The 19,033-nt window shown below is 39.8% G+C and overlaps 1 protein-coding gene across 1 annotated transcript; it reads right to left on the bottom strand.

Annotated features, from left to right (window-relative positions):
• Window positions 1–702: 702 nt before the first annotated feature.
• On the bottom strand, window positions 703–18,422 carry LOC106612442 (signal peptidase complex subunit 2). Its single transcript, XM_082956141.1, has 5 exons — window positions 18,161–18,422; window positions 3,633–3,716; window positions 3,347–3,511; window positions 2,194–2,324; window positions 703–1,997 (listed from the first exon to the last, which is right to left on the bottom strand). The coding sequence occupies exons 1-5, from the start codon at window positions 18,197–18,199 to the stop codon at window positions 1,811–1,813; spliced, it is 606 nt and encodes a 201-aa protein (XP_082812267.1). The 5' UTR covers window positions 18,200–18,422; the 3' UTR covers window positions 703–1,810.
• Between the last annotated feature and the right edge of the window lie 611 nt (window positions 18,423–19,033).

The raw sequence follows: 19,033 nt of genomic DNA on the forward strand, positions 1-19,033 counted from the left end.
TGCCATTCTTTGTGAGGCATTGGAAAACCTCCCTGGTCTTTGTGGTTGAAATTAACTGCTCGACAGAGGGACCTTACAGGGAGTCATTCAAAAATCATGTTAAACACGATTATTGCACACTGAGTCCATGCAACTTATGTGACTTGTTAAGCAAACGTTTACTCCTGAACTTATTTAGGCTTGTTATATATAAACAAAGGGGTTGAATACTTACAAAACATTTCTAAAAACATAATTTAATCAATGTTAAATTCAGGCTGTAACAACAAAATGTGGAAGAAGTAAATGGTTGCGAATACTTTCTGAAGGCATTGTATGTCATGTGAATTAGGTGTGAGTGAAATCATTGTCAAACCTGCAAGAGGTAGGTCTAGATTATTTATGGGTTGATCATATAGAAATAAAACACTCAACTCCAAAGAAATGTCCTATCTGTGGCACAGGAACCACTGACTTGCTGCCTTTATATCAAGACACCTGCTGGTAACTCATAACTGGTTAAGACAGCTCATAAGGTCTTCTAAATATCTGTCGACTAGGTGGGACTCGACTTAAGGCTTCATGCATAGCTTTCATTTTTACCCATAAGAGAAACAGCTCTACTCTCAGCACTTACGAGCAATTTTCTACTCTGCGACACTGGATACAGGCCCAGATCAGCACTCCTATTCATTGAAACACAGAACAAAAAAGTAGACAATGTAAAAATGCCTCCTAACTTTATTTGAAACTTATATGAACAGGTACGTACAATAAGGTTGCTGAAGCCAAATACCTACGGACAAAAATGGCAAAGTCTCTGTAGCACTCACTTTTAAAATCATACTACAGAGAAATTAACTATCCAGGAATATCATCCAACATTCACAATATAAATTAAGTCTCTAAAATGGTCATGCACTCGAGTGAGGCTAACTGATCAATATAATTTCATTTTCAAACCGTTGACAAAAACATGTACTTCAAAACAATTATCCCTGCTTTAAAGCGGAGAGCCGCAAAAGGTGAAACAGCGCCACTGGTCACCCCCAGACCTTTTATTGCTTTTGAAAAGGAGATGAGCATCCAGCAACATAATGAAAAATTAAATTGCAGTAAATACTCTGCTGTGCCATCACACATGCAGTGATGTGCAATATCTGGAGGGGAAAAAAATAAACATTGTTCGAAGTAATGTCTGTTGTAATATCGCAAAAGGACGTGGCAGTTCCACCTAAACAGATTCCAACTTTAAAGAAATACTTCCATAGTGGCAACACTATGAAATGTATGGATACAGTCCCTCCAGATCGTTTCTTTTGCCCTTTAAAGCCTTATGGTAACAAAATCCATAAATGTAGAATTGCAAAGCTTTTAAAAGGGACAGTAGTTGAATAAGGCTTCCAGGACAATTGAACATAATTTCCAACAAAAATGATCCGGTCATTCACTGCACGCATTACGTAAGGCTTTGTCCTAAAGCATAAAATGTGGGGAAGAAAAGTCAAAGAAGACCAATCTCTTAATTTTTAACAGCCATTCAAGGGAGATGACATTTTTTTTGCACCGCTCAAGTTTTGTTAAGTTGTCCTAAGGGTCCTCAAAAGCAATGTCTAGATGAAACTTGTATCAAGGTAAACATAGGGGGGGAAAAAAATGTAATGACAACCCTTAAATTTATTATAATTATAACAATAGACAACAAATGCTGGCGTGCAGACTTTTATAACAACCAATAACTAATCCAAATGCACCCAGGATTGTAAAATACCAGTTTGCTCTACTGCAGTTCATGCCAGTGTGGTGCAGCATTGTAAAGGTCTGATCATTATTATTTTGTCTTCTTTTCAGTGGCCAAGGTATTATGGAGTTTTGACACACACTTTTCAAACTGGTCCATGACCAGCGTTCCGTTCCCATCAAAGAAAGTCCCCACAGACTTTGTGATCTCTTGCTCCCGTGTGTGTTTGGACTTCCCATCTGTGAAGGACACTCTTAGTGTGTACTGGTCATCAAACCTGCAGAGAGTAGAAGTCACAACACCACACTGTAAACACTTGAAAATTAAAACAAGCAAACAAATTTGCTAGGCAGGACTTTTCAATATCAAGATAAATGAAAAACATTACCAGGCATCATCTCTCAGAAAATGTGATAGTACCAACAACAAAAAAATGCACAAACGGTAAACCATCCCACCCCCAAAAAAAGTACCTTTTCAGACTAGATGAAAGCTGCCAGGTGTGGTCAAGGTCCATGCCTGCGGGATCTTTCTGGACAGAAACGAGGAAGATGTTCTTTTCTTGGTAGGAGGTATATAAGGTTAGAAAGCCCATCATTATGAAATATGTACGGATCCGTTAGGGAAAACATGGATATATAAATTCCAGAATCCAATAATGAACATTTTTGGAAGGACAATGAAGTTACTAACATGCTGACCAGACCACGCACGTGTCCACGTGTGACAACGCGCACATGTTCATTTTGTCCACCCATACCAGACGCGATCAGGACACGCAGGTTGAAATATCAAAATGAACCAACTATATTAATTTGGGGACAGGTTGAAAAGCATTAAACACTATGGCAATTTAGCTAGCTAGCTTGCTGTTGCTAGCTAATTTGTCCTGGGATATAAACATTGGGTTGTTATTTTACCTGAAATGCACAAGGTCCTCTACTCTGACAATTAATCCACAGATTAAAGGGTACAAGTTTGTTTCTGGTTCTCTCTCCTCCTTCCGGCTTCTTCTTCGGAATTTATATGGTGGTTGGCAACCAACTGCATAGTGGTAGTGGTGCATTTACACTACCAACTGGACTGGAGTGTGGACCACACGTGAGCGGTGTGGTCAGCATGTAAGCCGTGATAATGTAAATTTGGGTAATAATAATAACCTATCAAAAACATGTTATCATCAGTCTGTAAATGTCAAAATGCACAAGTGGACATAAAATAAATAAACTGTAGAGGCCATTAAAGTAATATCCACAGTTGGATGAATTGTTTTATAAAAGCAATAAGGCACGTTAGGCTGTGCTGTGTTAGGATTGCATTACACCAATGGAACGTAGAAATTAAAATGACATAGAATAAAGTTTACGTGCACAACGATGGCACAGTTTGACATCATTTAGCACAATCAACACTGCCATCATTCCTCCACATACATCCCACAATTAATATTTGCTAACTTTAGTTGGATCATGTAGATGGGCGTATTGTACAGTGGTAAGTGTGAAGAGGAATCGTGGCGGTGGATGTAGTAGTAAATTACCTCAAACTGTAGGCACTCATGCCACCTTTATTTATGTCTTCTATTGTGACCAAGCTGTAGTTTAATAATTTTTTCCCCTAAAAAGGATATGATATGACACAGATTGCCAGGACTGGCTTGGACTCAGGGAATGGATGAAGGAAGTCCCAAATTAAAGCTATGATGGCGAAGAGGCAGGAGATTGTGCAAATGAGGAGACGTCCATCTACGAGATTGAAGTTCTCGGCATAACCATACTTCTCCAAGAGCACCTGATGAACGTTGGAAAAATATGATCATAACAGATGTAAAATGTCAAAACCATACAAGAGACTGGAAATCAGCTAATTTGTCTGTGTGTACATTTTTCCCCTCATTGTACTGTATGCAAACCTTCTTCGCTGCATCATCAAGAGAATTCTTGACAGCTGCACCATCCCATTTGTCAATCTTCACAGGTTTCTCATCAATCCTCCACTGAAAACAAATGACAAATGGTCAATAGTATGAGCAACAGTTCTTGACAGTTAGTTTCCTCCTCCTGCAACAAACTCCTATTGCAGTGGCATGTTAGATGACAATTACGCCTTGTTCACACGGCAGGCCTTAATACTCAAAATCAGTTTTGTTTTGGACTGACTGTCCAAACATCAAGTTACAAGTGACCAAATCAGATGTGTGTGTGTGTGTGTGTTCATTCAGACAGCAGTCATTTGCTGACAAGGCTATGCTAGTTGTCATAGTAATGAGGGGTGTGTGTGTGCGCATTGGTATAGGCTGATTGGTGGTGGTGTTTGTGCTTCCTATCACTCAGGAAGTTATGTAGCATGCTAAGATGACAATGCCTGCCATGGACGTTTACCATTTGCTTTGAATGTTCAAAATCATAGGATAACAACACTTAAAGCCAAAGGATGGATGGATATATATAAATAAGATGATCCAACTTTCAAAACGAGTCCTAGCTTAGGTAGCTGTTTTGCTTTCTAGCACATTCACTATATTTGTTCGTAAACAATTAACTAGCTTGTTAGCTACCACATGCTTTTGACAAAAAGTCAGAGTAGCTAGCAAGCAAGGTATGCTGAATAACAGTCTAAAAACCACTTGAGGACAAATATAGACAAGTCACGTACGGGAAAAAAAATAAAGAAATGTATGCATTCACTACTGTAAGTCGCTCTGGATAAGAGCGTCTGCTAAATGACTAAAATGTAAATGTAACATGGCCAGGAATCAGGTCAGATTCCATGTGCCTTGTGGCTGTTCAGACTGCATGAAAACTAAAAGATTTGAATCGGACATGCAAATCAATAGATTGAGTCACTTCAAACTAGTGATGCACTGATTTTTAGCCGATACCAATATCTAATATTTTCCATGCCAAAAAAAAGCGATACTTCAAATTTTAGCGGCCTTTTATGCATTCTAGGACAGTTAAATAGTTCACACACACACACACACACACACACACACACACACGTCTAAGGCACTGCATCTCAGTGCAAGAGGCATCACTACAGTCCCTGGTTCGAAACCAGGCTGTATCACATCCGGCCGTGATTGGGAGTCCTATAGGACGGGGCACAATTGGCCCAGGGTCGTCCGGGTTTCGCCAGGGTAGGCCGTCATTATAAATAAGAATTTGTTAACTGACTTGCCTAGCTAAATAAGAGGTTACACACAAAAAAAGTTATTTCGTTGGAATTTACATATGCCCTTATTACCAGTAAAACATAGTCAAACCGATTTATTTTACTTGCTGTGCTGTTTCGTTGTTCATTCGTTTCATTCTCAACCAGGATTTCTATGGAACACCGTTTTGGTCTTTGCGTGTCAAAACAAATATACTCTTTAACGTGTCAAATAACAGTATTTGACGTGTCAATTAAGCTTGTTGACCAATCAAGACCTGAATATGACTGCACGACATACTAATTTAACGCGTTTATTAATTTCTCACGTAGTTATTACACATTGATTACACTATCCACTCGTATTTCATACGTTATAATTCATCGATACCTATGCTATGATGCTGGTAAAGTTGTCTCGCGCACCTACAGTCCTGGTCATAAAAAAAGCTAGCTAGCTCATGGATGCAAACAATGTTCTTCCCCCAAAACGACAATCTGTTTCAATAGCTCTAGGTAGATAACTATATAGCTTGGTGTCATCCTCTGAAATAACCCTCATTTAACCCTCAGTTCCTTGATTCAATGGTGGTCGGACAATCTACCGTAATTTCCGGACTATTGAGCGCACCTGAATATAAGCCGCACCCACTGAATTTAAAAAAAAGTATTATTTTGAACATAAATAAGCTGCACATGTCTATAAGCCGCAGGTGCCTACCGGTACATTGAAACAAATTAACTTTACACAGGCTTTAACGAAACACGGCTTGTAACAAAAATTAAAAAATTGCAGTAAACAGTAGCCTACCAAGAAAGTCATTGGTCACTATCTTCCTCCTCCTGTGCACTGAAACCACTGAAGTCATCTCCTTTCAAAAAAAATATGAAAGCGGGAAAAATCCATATATTAGCCGCGTCATATTTTAAGCCGCAAGGTTCAAAGCGTGGGAAAAAAGTTGCGGCTTATAGTCCGGAAATTACGGTATGTGAAGCTAGCCACAATAAGGATTAGCCACAACGGTGGACTTTGTGGTTAGCCTTCAAAATAAAAGTATGGCATAATTCTACTATTTGTATTCATTTGCATCACTGTCAATTGCATACTTTTATTTTGAAGGTAAACCGCAAATTCCACTATTGTGCCTAATCCTTATTGTGGCTAGCTTCACAACGCATAACCCGGTCCGGTCGAGCCTCACTAGCCAGATGAAGCTAGCTGGCTGCTTATAATGTTAGCTTTGGGCAACAGGGTTAAGTAGCTGGCTAGCTATTTATTTTCATGAACTGAAATTCAATTTCAATAGGCGAACAACAAGTGGCAACGTAGCTAATACTTACAAGGATTCCTAAATCATTGCTAAGAATAATGAAAATTACTGCAGTTTCTACTGGTTATTGTTTTCAGGCTGGTTGTATTGGTGTTAGCTAGGTACCAAGCTAAAGCTAGCTACCCCAGAAGTTGCGGTCGAACAAATGATGCTTTATTACCAACACATCATTCGTGGCCGGTGTTTGCAGACTTTTTTGTGCAGCTTTGACAGTGCACAATAGCAGGGACGTGAAGCTAATAGCAGTAAGGGTATTACTGTGCAACTCCGGTAGGGCAACATCTGAAAAATAGCACACTTGGTAGTGTGTACCAGTGCTCGACCAGTCGGCGAAAGCCAACATCTCCCACAACAGACAATGGTTGATTGTCAAGGGCAACAAATTACATTATCTTGGCTTTAGTAGATTTTGCAAAGTTTCAGCGAGACAACTCAATCAAATGACTGCTCGATCCACCCAGCAGACATTGTGGGCTAAGTTAGGAATGCTGTGGCATCATTAGGTCATGTACAGTGGCTTGCGAAAGTATTCCCCCCCCTTGGCATTTTTCCTATTTTGTTGCCTTACAACCTGGAATTGAAATCGATTTTTTGGGGGGGGTTTGTATTTGATTTACACAAAATGCCTACCACTTTGAAGAAGCAAAATATTTGTGAGACAAACAAATGACAAAAAAAGAAAAGAACTTGAGCGTACATAACTATTCACTCCCCCAAAGTCAATACTTTGTAGTAGTCGACCGATTATGATTTTTCAACGCCGCTACCGATTATTGGAGGGCCCAAAAAAGCCGATACCGATTAAAAATCGGCCGATTTTGTTGTTGTTGCTGTAATAATGACAATTACAACAATACTGAATGAACACTTATTTTAACTTAATATAATACATCAATAAAATCAATTTAGCCTCAAATAAATAATGAAACATGTTCAATTTGATTTAAATAATGCAACAACAAAGGGTTGGAGAAGAAAGTAAAAGTGCAATATGTGCCATGTAAAAAAGCTAACGTTTAAGTTCCTTGCTCAGAACATGAGAACATATGAAAGCTGGTGGTTCCTTTTAACATGAGTCTTCAATATTCCCAGGTAAGATGTTGTAGGTTGCAGTTATTATAGGACTATTTCTCTCTATACGATTTGTATTTCATATACCTTTGACTATTGGACGTTCTTATAGGCACTTTAGTATTGCCAGTGTAACAGAGATTCCGTCCCTCTCCTCGCTCCTACCTGGGCTTGAACCAGGAACACATCGACAACAGCCACCCTCGAAGCAGCATTACCCACGTAGAGGAAGGGAAACAACCACTCCCAAGTCTCAGAGCGAGTGACGTTTGAAACGCTATTAGCGCGCACCCGGCTAAAGAGCTAGCCATTTCACATCAGTTACACCAGCCTAATCTTGGGAGTTGATAGGCTTGACGTCATAAACAGCGCAATGCATTGCGAAGGGCTGCTGGCAAAACTAAAGTGCTGTTTGAATGAATGCTTATGAGCCTGCTGCCGCCTATCATCGCTCAGTCAGACTGCTCTATCAAATCATAGATTTAAACATAATAACACACAGAAATACGAGCCTTAGGTCATTAATATGGTCGAATCCGGAAACTATCATCTCGAAAACAAAACGTTATTCCTGTTACATTGCACAACCTTCAGTGTTATGTCATAATTACGTAAAATTCTGACAAATTACCCAAAGTGTTGCATATATCCTGACTGCGTGCAATGAACGCAAAATGACACAATTTCACCTGGTTAATATTGCCTGCTAACCTGGATATCGTTTAGCTAAATATGCAGGTTTAAAAATATATACTTCTGTGTATTGATTTTAAGAAAGGCATTGATGTTTATGGTTAGGTACAGTCGTGCAAAGATTGTGCTTTTTCGCAAATGCGCTTTTGTTAAATCATCCCCATTTGGCGAAGTCGGCTGTCTTTGTTAGGAAGAAATAGTATTCACACAGTTCGCAACGAGCCAGGCGGCCCAAACTGCTGCATATACCCTGACTCTGTTTGCAAGAAAAGTGACACATTTTCCCCTAGTTAAAAGAAATTCATGTTAGCAGGCAATATTAACTAAATATGCAGGTTTAAAAATATATACTTGTGTATTGATTTTAAGAAAGGCATTGATGTTTATGGTTGGAGCAACGTGTACCTAAGCGATTATATGCAACGCAGGACAGGCTAGATAAACTAGTAATATCATCAACCATGTGTAGTTAACTAGTGATTATGATTGATTGATTGTTTTTTAATAAGGTAAGTTTAATGCTAGTTAGCAACTTACCTTAGCTTCTTACTGCATTCGAGTAACCTCGTGGAGTGCAATGTAAAGCAGGTGGTTAGAGCGTTGGACTAGTTAACCGTAAGGTTGCAAGATTGAATCCCTGAGCTGACAAGGTAAAAATCTGTCTTTCTGCCCCTGAACAAGGCAGTTAACCCACCGTTCCTAGGCCGTCATTGAAAATGAGAATGTGTTCTTAACTGACTTGCCTAGTTAAATAAAAGGTCTTTAAAAAAGCCAAATCGGCGTCCAAAAATACTGACTTCCGATTGTTATGAAAACTTGAAATCGTCCCTAATTAAGTCGGCCATTCCGATTAATCGGTCGACCTCTACTTTGTAGAGCCACCTTTTGAAGCAATTACAGCTGCAAGTCTCTTGGGGTATGTATCTATAAGCTTGGCACATCTAGCCACTGGGATTTTTGCCCATTCTTCAAGGCAAAACTGCTCCAGCTCCTTCAAGTTGGATGGGTTCCGCTGGTGTACAGCAATCTTTATGTCATACCACAGATTCTGAATTGGATTGTGATCTGGGCTTTGACTTGGCCAATGCAAGACATTTAAATGTTTCCCTTTAAACCACTTGAGTGTTGCTTTAGCAGTATGCTTAGGGTCATTGTCCTGCTGGAAGGTGAACCTCCATCCCAGTCTCAAATCTCTGGAAGACAAACAGGTTTCCCCTCGAGAATTTCCCTGTATTTAGCGCCATCCATCATGCCTTTAATTCTGACCAGTTTCCCAGTCCCTGCCGATGAAAAACATCCCCACAGCATGATGTTGCCAAAACGCTTCACTGTGGAGATGGTGTTCTCGGGGTGACGAGAGGTGTTGGGTTTGCGCCAGACAGAGTTTTCCTTGATGGCCAAAAAGCTCACTTTTAGTCTTATCTGACCAGAGTACCTTCTTCCATGTGTTTGGGGAGTCTCCCACATGCCTTTTGGCAAACACCAAATGTGTTTTCTTATTTTTCTTCATTAAGCAATGGCTTTTTTTCTGGCCACTCTTCCATTATGCCCAGCTCTGTGGAGTGTACGGCTTAAAGTGGTCCTATGGACAGATGCTCCACAGCAGAGATTGGAGTTTTGCAGCTCCTTCAGGGTCATCTTTGGTCTCTTTGTTGCCTCTGATTAATGCCCTCCTTGCCTGGTCCATGAGTTTTGGTGGGCGGCAGTCTCTTGGCAGGTTTTTTGTGGTGCCATATTCTTTCCATTTTTTAATAATGGATTTAATGGTGCTCTGTGGGATGTTCAAAGTTTCAGATATTCTTTTTATAACCGAACCTGATCTGTACTTCTCCACAACTTTGTCCCTGACCTGTTTGGAGATCTCCCTGGTCTTCATGGTGCCGCTTTCTTGGTGGTGTTGCAGACTCTGGGGCCTTTCGACACATGTATGTATGTATGCATGTATGTATGTACGTACATACACATACCTGAGATCATGTGACACTTAAATAAAGTCTATTTGTGTGCAATCTAACTAATTATATGACTTCTGATGGTAATTAGTTGTACCAGATCTTATTTAGGGGCTTCATAGTAAGGGGGTGAATACATAAGCACACACCACTTTTCCATTTTATATTTATAAAAAAAAAAAGAAAATGTAAACAAGTAATTTTTTTCATTTCACCAATTTGGACTATGTAATGTAAGTATGTCCATTACATGAAATCCAAATATAAATCCATTTAAATTACAGGTTGTAATGCAACAAAATAGGAAAACGGCAAGGCGGATGAATACTTTTGCAAGGCACTGTACCTACATTATATTAGGTATGCACATCAGCTTTGATATCGGTTTTAGACATTTTACAGATTTCCGATATTTTCACCGAAAAACTACGCATCCCTACTTCAAACTGCCAATGTGAACACGGCTTTAGACCTTTACATATAGCCTAGCTACATTTTCACTGACAATCATTGATCCAGTCCTAAAATGTAAATTTGATAATCCAAACTAATAATTACAACATATTTAGATAATCTCTTGGGTCATACATTACAAAAAGCCTGGAAACCTGATGTTGAATTGCGTTCTACGTCAGACAGATATGAGCATTTAAAACAGGAAAAATCTCAACCTCTGTAAGCTAGAATGTGGAATAAAATAATATTTAGGAATGTGAGACAATATATCCAAAGGAAATTACATCTACTGGTAGTGTGTTGAGATTTCATCACCTGAAGCATGCGCAGAACCATATTCACACGCGCGCGTAAGTTCGCCAAGTATGCATGCATTTTTATCTTGAGCGCATGCTTCAGGTGATAAATCTTTAGGCAATACCAGTGCTTTCAAAAGTTTGTAATTATACTTCCCTGTAGTGCTGAGCGATTAACCAATATAGTTTTCCCCCCCAGATATTAAACATCTGCTCAATAACTTGAATCCCATTAGTGTGTGTGTGAGCCTAATGGGCATTTTCCTAGAGAGAAATTGAATCATTGATGAGAGAAATCATGTTAAGGCGGCAGCGTAGCCTAGTGGTTAGAGCGTTGGACTAGTAACCGAAAGGTGGCAAGATCAAATCCCCGAGCTGACAAGGTACAAATCTGTCGTTCTGCCCCTGAACAAGGCAGTTAACTCACTGTTCCTAGGCCATCATTGAAAATAAGAATTTGTTCTTAACTGACTTGCCTAGTTAAAAGGTCAAATAAATTAAGAACTAGGTTAGTTACAACAAAAAAAGTGTTAAAAATATATCTCATATTTGTCAAAGTAGCCACCCTTTGCCTTGATGGCAGCTTTGCACACTTGCCATCCTCTCAACCAGATTCACCTGGAATGCTTTTCCAACAGTTTTGAAAAAGTTCCCACAATGCTGAGCACTTGTTGGCCGTTTTTCCTTCAATCTGCGGTCCAACTCTTAAACAATTTCAATTGGGTAGAGGTCGGGTGATTGTGGAGGCCTAGTCAGCGTATGCAGCACTCCATCACTCTCCTTCTTGGTCAAATAGCCCTTACACAGCCTGCAGGTGTGCTGGGTCATTGTCCTGTTGAAAAACAAATGATAGTGGGACTAAGTGCAAACCAGATGGGATGGCGTATCGCTGCAGAATGATGTGGTAGCCATGCTGGTTAACTGTGCCTTGAATTCTAAATAAATCAGTGACAGTGTCACCAGCAAAGCACGCCCACACCTCCATGCTTCAAGGTGGGAACCACACATGCAGAGCGCATTCGTTCACCTACTCTGTGGTTGGAACCAACCAAAAAAAATAAAAAATTTGGACTCCTCAGACCAAAGGACAGATTTCCATAAGGTCTAATGTCCAATGCTCATGTTTCTTGGCCCAAGCAAGTCTCTCCTTATTATTGGTGTCCTTTAGTAGTGAAGAGGCGGCTTCGGGATGCTGGCCTTCTAGGCAGAGTTCCTCTGTCCAGTGTGTTCTTAATCTTTTAATAAATTGGCCAGTCTGAGATATGGCTTTTTTTTTATGCAACTCTGCCTAGAAGGCTAGCATCCCAGAGTCGCCTCTTCATGGTTGACATTGAGACTAGAGGTCGACCGATTAAATCGGAATGGACAATTAATTAGGGCCGATTTCAAGTTTTCATAACAATTGGAAATCGGTATTTTTGGACGCCAATTTTAAACGTTTAAAAAAAACTTAGACCTTTATTTAACTAGGCAAGTCAGTTAAGAACACATTCTTATTTTCAATGACGGCCTAGGAACGGTGCCTTGTTCAGGGACAGAACAACAGATTTTTATCTTGTCAGCTAAGGGATTCAATCTTGCAACCTTATGGTTAACTAGTCCAACGCTCTAACCACCTGCTTTATATTGCACTCCACGAGGTTACGCGAATGCAGTAAGAAGCTACGGTAAGTTGCTAGCTAGCATTAAACTTATCTCATAAAAAAACAATCAATCACTAGTTGATGGTATTACTAGCTTATCTAGCCTGTCCTGTGTTGCATATAATCGCTTAGGTACACGTTGCTCCAACCATAAACATCAATGCCTTTCTTAAAATCAATACACAAGTATATATTTTTAAACCTGCATATTTAGCTAAAAGAAATCCAGGTTAGCAGGCAATATTAACCAGGTGAAATTGTGTCATTTTGCGTTCATTGCACGCAGAGTCAGTGTATATGCAACAGTTTCGGTCGCCTGGCTCGTTGCGAACTAATTTGCCAGAATTTTACGTAATTATGACATAACACTGAAGGTTGTGCAATGTAACAGGAATAACGTTTTGTTTTCGAGATGATAGTTTCCGGATTTGACCATATTAATGACCTAAGGCTCGTATTTCTGTGTGTTATGTTATAATTAAATCTATGATTTGATAGAGCAGTCTGACTGAGCGATAGTAGGCAGCAGCAGGCTCGTAAGCATTCATTCAAAATAGCACTTTCGTGTGTTTTGCCAGCAGCTCTTCGCAATGCTTCAAGCATTGCGCTGTTTATGACGTCAAGCCTGTCAACTCCCGAGATTAGGCCGGTGTAACCGATGTGAAATGGCTAGCTAGTTAGCCGGGTGCGCACTAATAGCGTTTCAAACGTCACTCGCTCTGAGACTTGGGAGTGGTTGTTTCCCAACCTCTACGTAGGTAACGCTGCTTCGAGGGTGGCTGTTGTCGATGTGTTCATCGTTCGAACCCAGGTAGGAGCGAGGAGAGGGACGGAAGCTATACTGTTACACTGGCAAGACTAAAGTGCCTATAAGAACCTCCAATAGTCAAAGGTATATGAAATACAAATCGTATAGAGAGAAATAGTCCTATAATTCCTATAATACCTACAACATCTTACCTGGGAATATTGAAGTCTCATGTTAAAAGGAACCACCAGCTTTCAAATGTTCTCATGTTCTGAGCAAGGAACTTAAACGTTAGCTTTTTTACATGGCACATATTGCACTTTTACTTTCTTCTCCAACACTTTGTTTCTGCATTATTTAAACCAAATTGAACATGTTTCATTATTTATTTGAGGCTAAATTGATTTCATTGATGTATTATATTAAGTTAAAATAAGTGTTCATTCAGTATTGTTGTAATTGTCATTATTACAAAAAAATAAATAAAACAAATCGGCCGATTAATCGGTATCGGCTTTTTTGGGCCCTCCAATAATCGGTAGCGGCGTTGAAAAATCATAATCGGTCGACCTCTAATTGAGAGGTGTTTTGCGGGTACTATTTAATGAAGCTGCCAGTTGAGGACTTGTGAGGCATCCGTTTCTCAAAACTAGATACTAATGTACTTGTCCTCTTGCTCAGTTGTGCACCGGGGCCTCCCACTTTCTATTCTGGTTAGAGACAGTTTGCGCTGTTCTGTGAAGGGAGTAGTAGACAGCATTGTACCCAGATCTTCAGTTTCTTGGCAATTTCTCGCATGGAATAGCCTTCATTTCTCAGAACAAGAATAGACTGACGAGTTTCAGAAGAAGGTATTTGTTTCTGGCCATTTTGAGCCTGTAATCGAACCCACAAATGCCGATGCTCCAGATACTCAACTAGGCTAAAGGAGGCCAGTTTTATTGCTTCTTTAAATAGCACAACAGTTTCAGCTGTGCTAAAATAATTGCAAAAGGGTTTTCTAATGATCAATACGCCCTCTAAAATTATAAAATGATACATTTGCTAACATGACATTGGAACACAGGAGTCATGGTTGCTGAAAATGGGCCTCTGTACATCTATGTAGATATTCCATTAAAAATCTGCCGTTTCCAGCAACAATAGTCATTTACAACATTAACAGTGTCTACACTATTTTTGATCAATTTGTTATTTTAATGGACAATTATTTTTTGCTTTTCCTTCATAAACAATGATATTTCTAAGTGACCCCAAACTTAACGGTAGTGTACGTACACTTTTCTTCCATTCGGTTGTACACGAAACTAATAACACCAGAAAATCAGCTCCAAGTAATTTTAATTCAAGAAATCTATTCCTAAGTATTCACAGAGAGAGACAAATGTGATCGTATACAAATGTAAGCAAGGTTTAAAATTATTGTTTTAGTTAAACATCTGTTTGGGCTTCGTGGTCAATTTGCAGTCTACAAATTTGTAATTATGTTCCGGCCCCCGACCATCCGCTCAACAAAAAAAAAAAGGCCTGCGGCTGAATCTAGTTGTTGATCCCTACAGTACAGTATGGGGAGCACAGAGAACATTGCTCAGGCTGTAGCAGCCAACTGCCAGAAAGCGATGAGTTGACTAAAGAACGAAAAATACAGGAATCTAATAAAATCTAAGTAATATACACAAACAATATTTTATTATTTAATAGTCATTTTCTATTTTTGCGATTGATGTCTACCCTATGTGGACCAGAAAAAGATAGAAAATATTTTCTGTTTTGTTCACTACATCACCAAAAGTACGTGGACACCTGCTCTTCAAACATCTCATCCCAAAATCATGGGCATTAATATGGAGTTGGTCCTCCCTTTGCTGCTGTAACAGCCACCATTTTTCTGGGAAGGCTTTCCAATAGCTGTTAGAATATTGCTATGGGGACTTGCTTCCATTCAGCCACAAGGTCATTAGTGAGGTCGGGCACTGATGTTGGGCGATTAGACCTGGCTCGCAGTCAGCCACAAATTCATCCCAAAGGTGTTCAATGGAGTTAAGGTCAGGGCTCTGTGCAGGCCAGTCAAGTTCTTCCACACTGATCTCAAACCATTTCTGTATGGACCTCGCTTTGTGCACGGGGGGCAATGTTGTGCTGAAACAGGAAAGAGCCTTCCCCAAACTGTTGCCACAAAGTTGGACGCAAAGAATCATCTAGAATATCAATGTAGCGTTAAGATCCCCTTCACTGGAACTAAGGGGCCTAGCCCAAACCATGAAAAACAGCCCTGAGCATTATTCTTCCTCCACCAAACTTTACAGTTGGCACTATGCATTGGGCAGGCAGAGTTCTCCTGGCATCTGCCAAAAACAGATTCGTCCATCGTACTTCCAGATGGTGAAGCGTGATTCATCACTCCAGAGAACACATTTCCACTGCTCTAGAGCCCAATTGCAGCAAGCTTTACACCACTCCTGCTGACGCTTGGCATTGCGCATGGTGATCTTAGGCTTGTGTGCGGATGTTCAGCAATAGAACACCATTTCATGAAGCTCCAACTAACAGTGATTGTGTTGTTTCCAGAGGCAGTTTGGAACTCAGTAGTTTGTTCCAACCGAAGACAGACTATTTTTACACACCACACTTCAGCGGTACCATTCTGTTAGCTTGTGTGGCTTACCACTTCGCGGTGGAGCCGTTGTTGCTTATAGACGTTTCCACTTCACAATAACAGCACTAACAGTTGACCGGGCAGCTCTAAGCAGGGCAGAAATTTGATGAACTAACTTGTTTTTTGTTACCTTTATTTAACTAAGCAAGTCAGTTAATAACAAATTCTTATTTTCAATGACGGCCTAGGAACAGTGGGTTAACTGCCTTGTTCAGAACGACATTTTTTTTTTTTACCTTGTCAGCTCGGGGATTAGATCTTGCAACCTTTCGGTTACTAGTCCAACGCTCTAACCACTAGGGTACCTGCCGTTTGAAAGTTGGCATCCTATGACGGTGCCACATTTAAAGTCACTGAGCTCTTCAGTAAGGCCATTCTAGTGCCAATGTTTGTCTATGGAGATTGCATGGCTGTGTGCTCAATTTTTTACACCTGTCAGCAACGGTGTGGCTGAAATAGCCAAATCAAATTAGTGGAAGGGGTGTGTCCACGTGTGTGTGTGTGTGTATGATTTTTGGCTTTGGAATTTCCCATAATATTCTCAAATGTTTGTTTGTTTACCTTAATATAGGAAGAAAAAAAAATTACCGAACTGACCTAAAATGTTTTACTTATTGCTCAGCACTACTTTCCAGTGTATATATGGTCTCACATTCCTACCGCTAAATGGACCAACTGGTAAAGTACATACATTTACATTTACATTTTAGTCATTTAGCAGACGCTCTTATCCAGAGCGACTTACAGTAGTGAATGCATACATTTCATACAATATCACACTTTTTTTTTTCCTCTGTGCTGGCCCCCCGTGGGAATCGAACCCACAACCCTGGCGTTGCAAACATCATGCTCTACCAACTGAGCTACAGGGAAATACAAAACCATTAGGTGCCAACCGTATTTCTACAATAAAACGCAGTTGATTGCAAAAACGTTTTGTTGAGATGAGCCCTAATGAACACAAACATGGCCCATTTAGACATGGTGAGATTCACAAGGGGACAATAAAGGAAAACATACCTTATTTTTTTCTCAACCAAATTTGTATTTGGGATGTATTACCATGTTTTGGAGCACATGCTTGTAGAAAGGGCAAAGTATTAAGTGTTGTGATACAGGTCTTTGGGAGGTTGTACACAAGAAATTGAATCACAAAATTTTAATTACTTTTTTTTGGCGACTTAAGCGATACCTCTCCCTCCATTCTACCGAGAAAAAGATGGATAGTGGAAACCACTTGAGTCGCAACAAATTGAATATAACATTGCAGATAAAGTTTGGAATTAAGAGTTTCATGTGTACAAAACGTAAAGACCTGCATCACTAGTTTCAGTTTGTAAAAGACTGTATTTGAGAGTTTCTGTTCAGTTTTAAACAAGCTCCCATAATGCAGAAGGTGGATGAGGAAGTCAAACTCTTATCTCAAACCAGAAATTTTCAAACCAAAACAAAAAAACGAATGAAATCTTAAATGGTCTGGACAGTTATAACATGCCATTTGAATATTTTAAAATAAAAAAATACAGCTTTGGTTGTGAAAAGTAAACTTTTCCTTTAAGATCCATGTTAAACTGTCAGAGAGGATACATTGCCGAAAGCTCCCTGACCGGAGCGGTGGGTACCACCTCCCCTCACGCGGGGAATACGGGCCACAGCTCTGCCTGTACCCCAGGACTCAGCACTGGTCTGGTGACCTGTACTCAACATTCTGGCTCGTAGAGGTCATGAGGAAACTTTCCTGATTCAAACATTCATTTCTGCCCGACGTAGAATTCAACGCAATTGGGTTTCGGGTTTCCAGGCATAAAAAAAGAAAATAAGTTAATACCAGGCTCCAATTGTTAAACAATTGCACTGTTACAATGAATGTAATCCAAGATAGTAAATTGTTGCTTGCTGCAGTATAGAATTACTCGTTATCTAGTTACTGTAGCTAGTCACTATAACTTTACATTTAGTCAAGTTTGTCAGCATATGCTACCTATAGTTTCCAAGTTAGCTATCCAGCGCATAGTGTTAACATCTGGCTAGCCAACAACCAGGAATAATATTAGCTAGTAGCATGCTAGGCTAGCCATAGCTTATCCAAGTTAGCTAGCTGGTCAATAAGCTTCCCTCACTTCAAAGAAGATCTGCGTTTCTCTTGAAATTTGAACATACAAACAACGTTACCGCTACAGCCCACGTTATTTGTATAGCCAATTCCTTTACTTCCTTCAAGAAAGTAAAACTAGCTTGCTAACTACTGTTAACGTTGGCTTAAACTCAAAATGAACGGTATGTCTGTTTCTAGTAGACATGCCTGTCGTGGCGTAATACAATATTGGCTAGGCGTCAACTATTTCAAAATACCCAAGCATGACAGGTTTAATTTCCGATCCCTGTATCTTATAAAATGAACAATGTCGGTGTAGCATGAATTAGTGTAATAGAATTCTTACTTTCTCAAGTAGACCATTCTTCCCATTTCTGGCTGCCATCTTTCCTTCCTGTACATTTGCTGTGGGTGACCTGGAACAATCTGATTGGCTAAAATCATAATTTTTGCAGCCAACCAAACAAACTGGGAACGACGTACGTTTACGGAAGCGATGTTGAGTGTTTTTATTGACCCCACGGTTCAAACTAAGAATGAGGAGGATTCAATGTGCGGATACGATTATGAAGAACCGCGGGGCACCGGCGTTGGCCCGTGAACTGAACGGGCAAAAGCGCTGAGGGAGGAGCACCCTTCGTAAAACTAACAGTAATCTGCGCAGATCTGTCATCTTGTTAACAAGGCAGCATGGTGCATCAACCAGAAACAGACAAGATCTAATTTCCATAAAATATATCTTCACATTTTCACAAATCAAAAACAATCACTTTTACATGTGAACATACATAATCCTACACATTACTCCACGTGTGCATAATTAAGTCACTTTTGTTATGAGTTGATTTCACCAAGGGCTTTGAACCGGGCATGCGTGCCAGCTAAATCGAAACCCCTCATTTTAGCTCGCCCAGCTCACATGTTCGTTAACAATCTGGGCAAGCCGCAAAGTCATAAACCCTGCCCACTTTGACAATGTATCTTCTTAAAACCTGATTTGAACCCCAACCTTAAATTAAGACCAAAAATATAATTTTCTTTTTCACGATGAAATCGAGGGGGGGGGACTATAGATCAATCTCTGTCTAGTATGTATACAGAACTAAAATATAAATGCAACATGCAACAATTTCAAAGATTTTACTGAGTTACAATTCATAGAAGGAAATCAGACAATTGAAATTAATTAGGTCCTAATCTATGGATATCCCCAGTGGGT

This window comes from Salmo salar, chromosome 09 (assembly GCF_965601325.2).
Source record: "Salmo salar chromosome 09, fSalSal1, whole genome shotgun sequence".
In the NCBI taxonomy this organism is placed as follows: domain Eukaryota; kingdom Metazoa; phylum Chordata; class Actinopteri; order Salmoniformes; family Salmonidae; genus Salmo; species Salmo salar.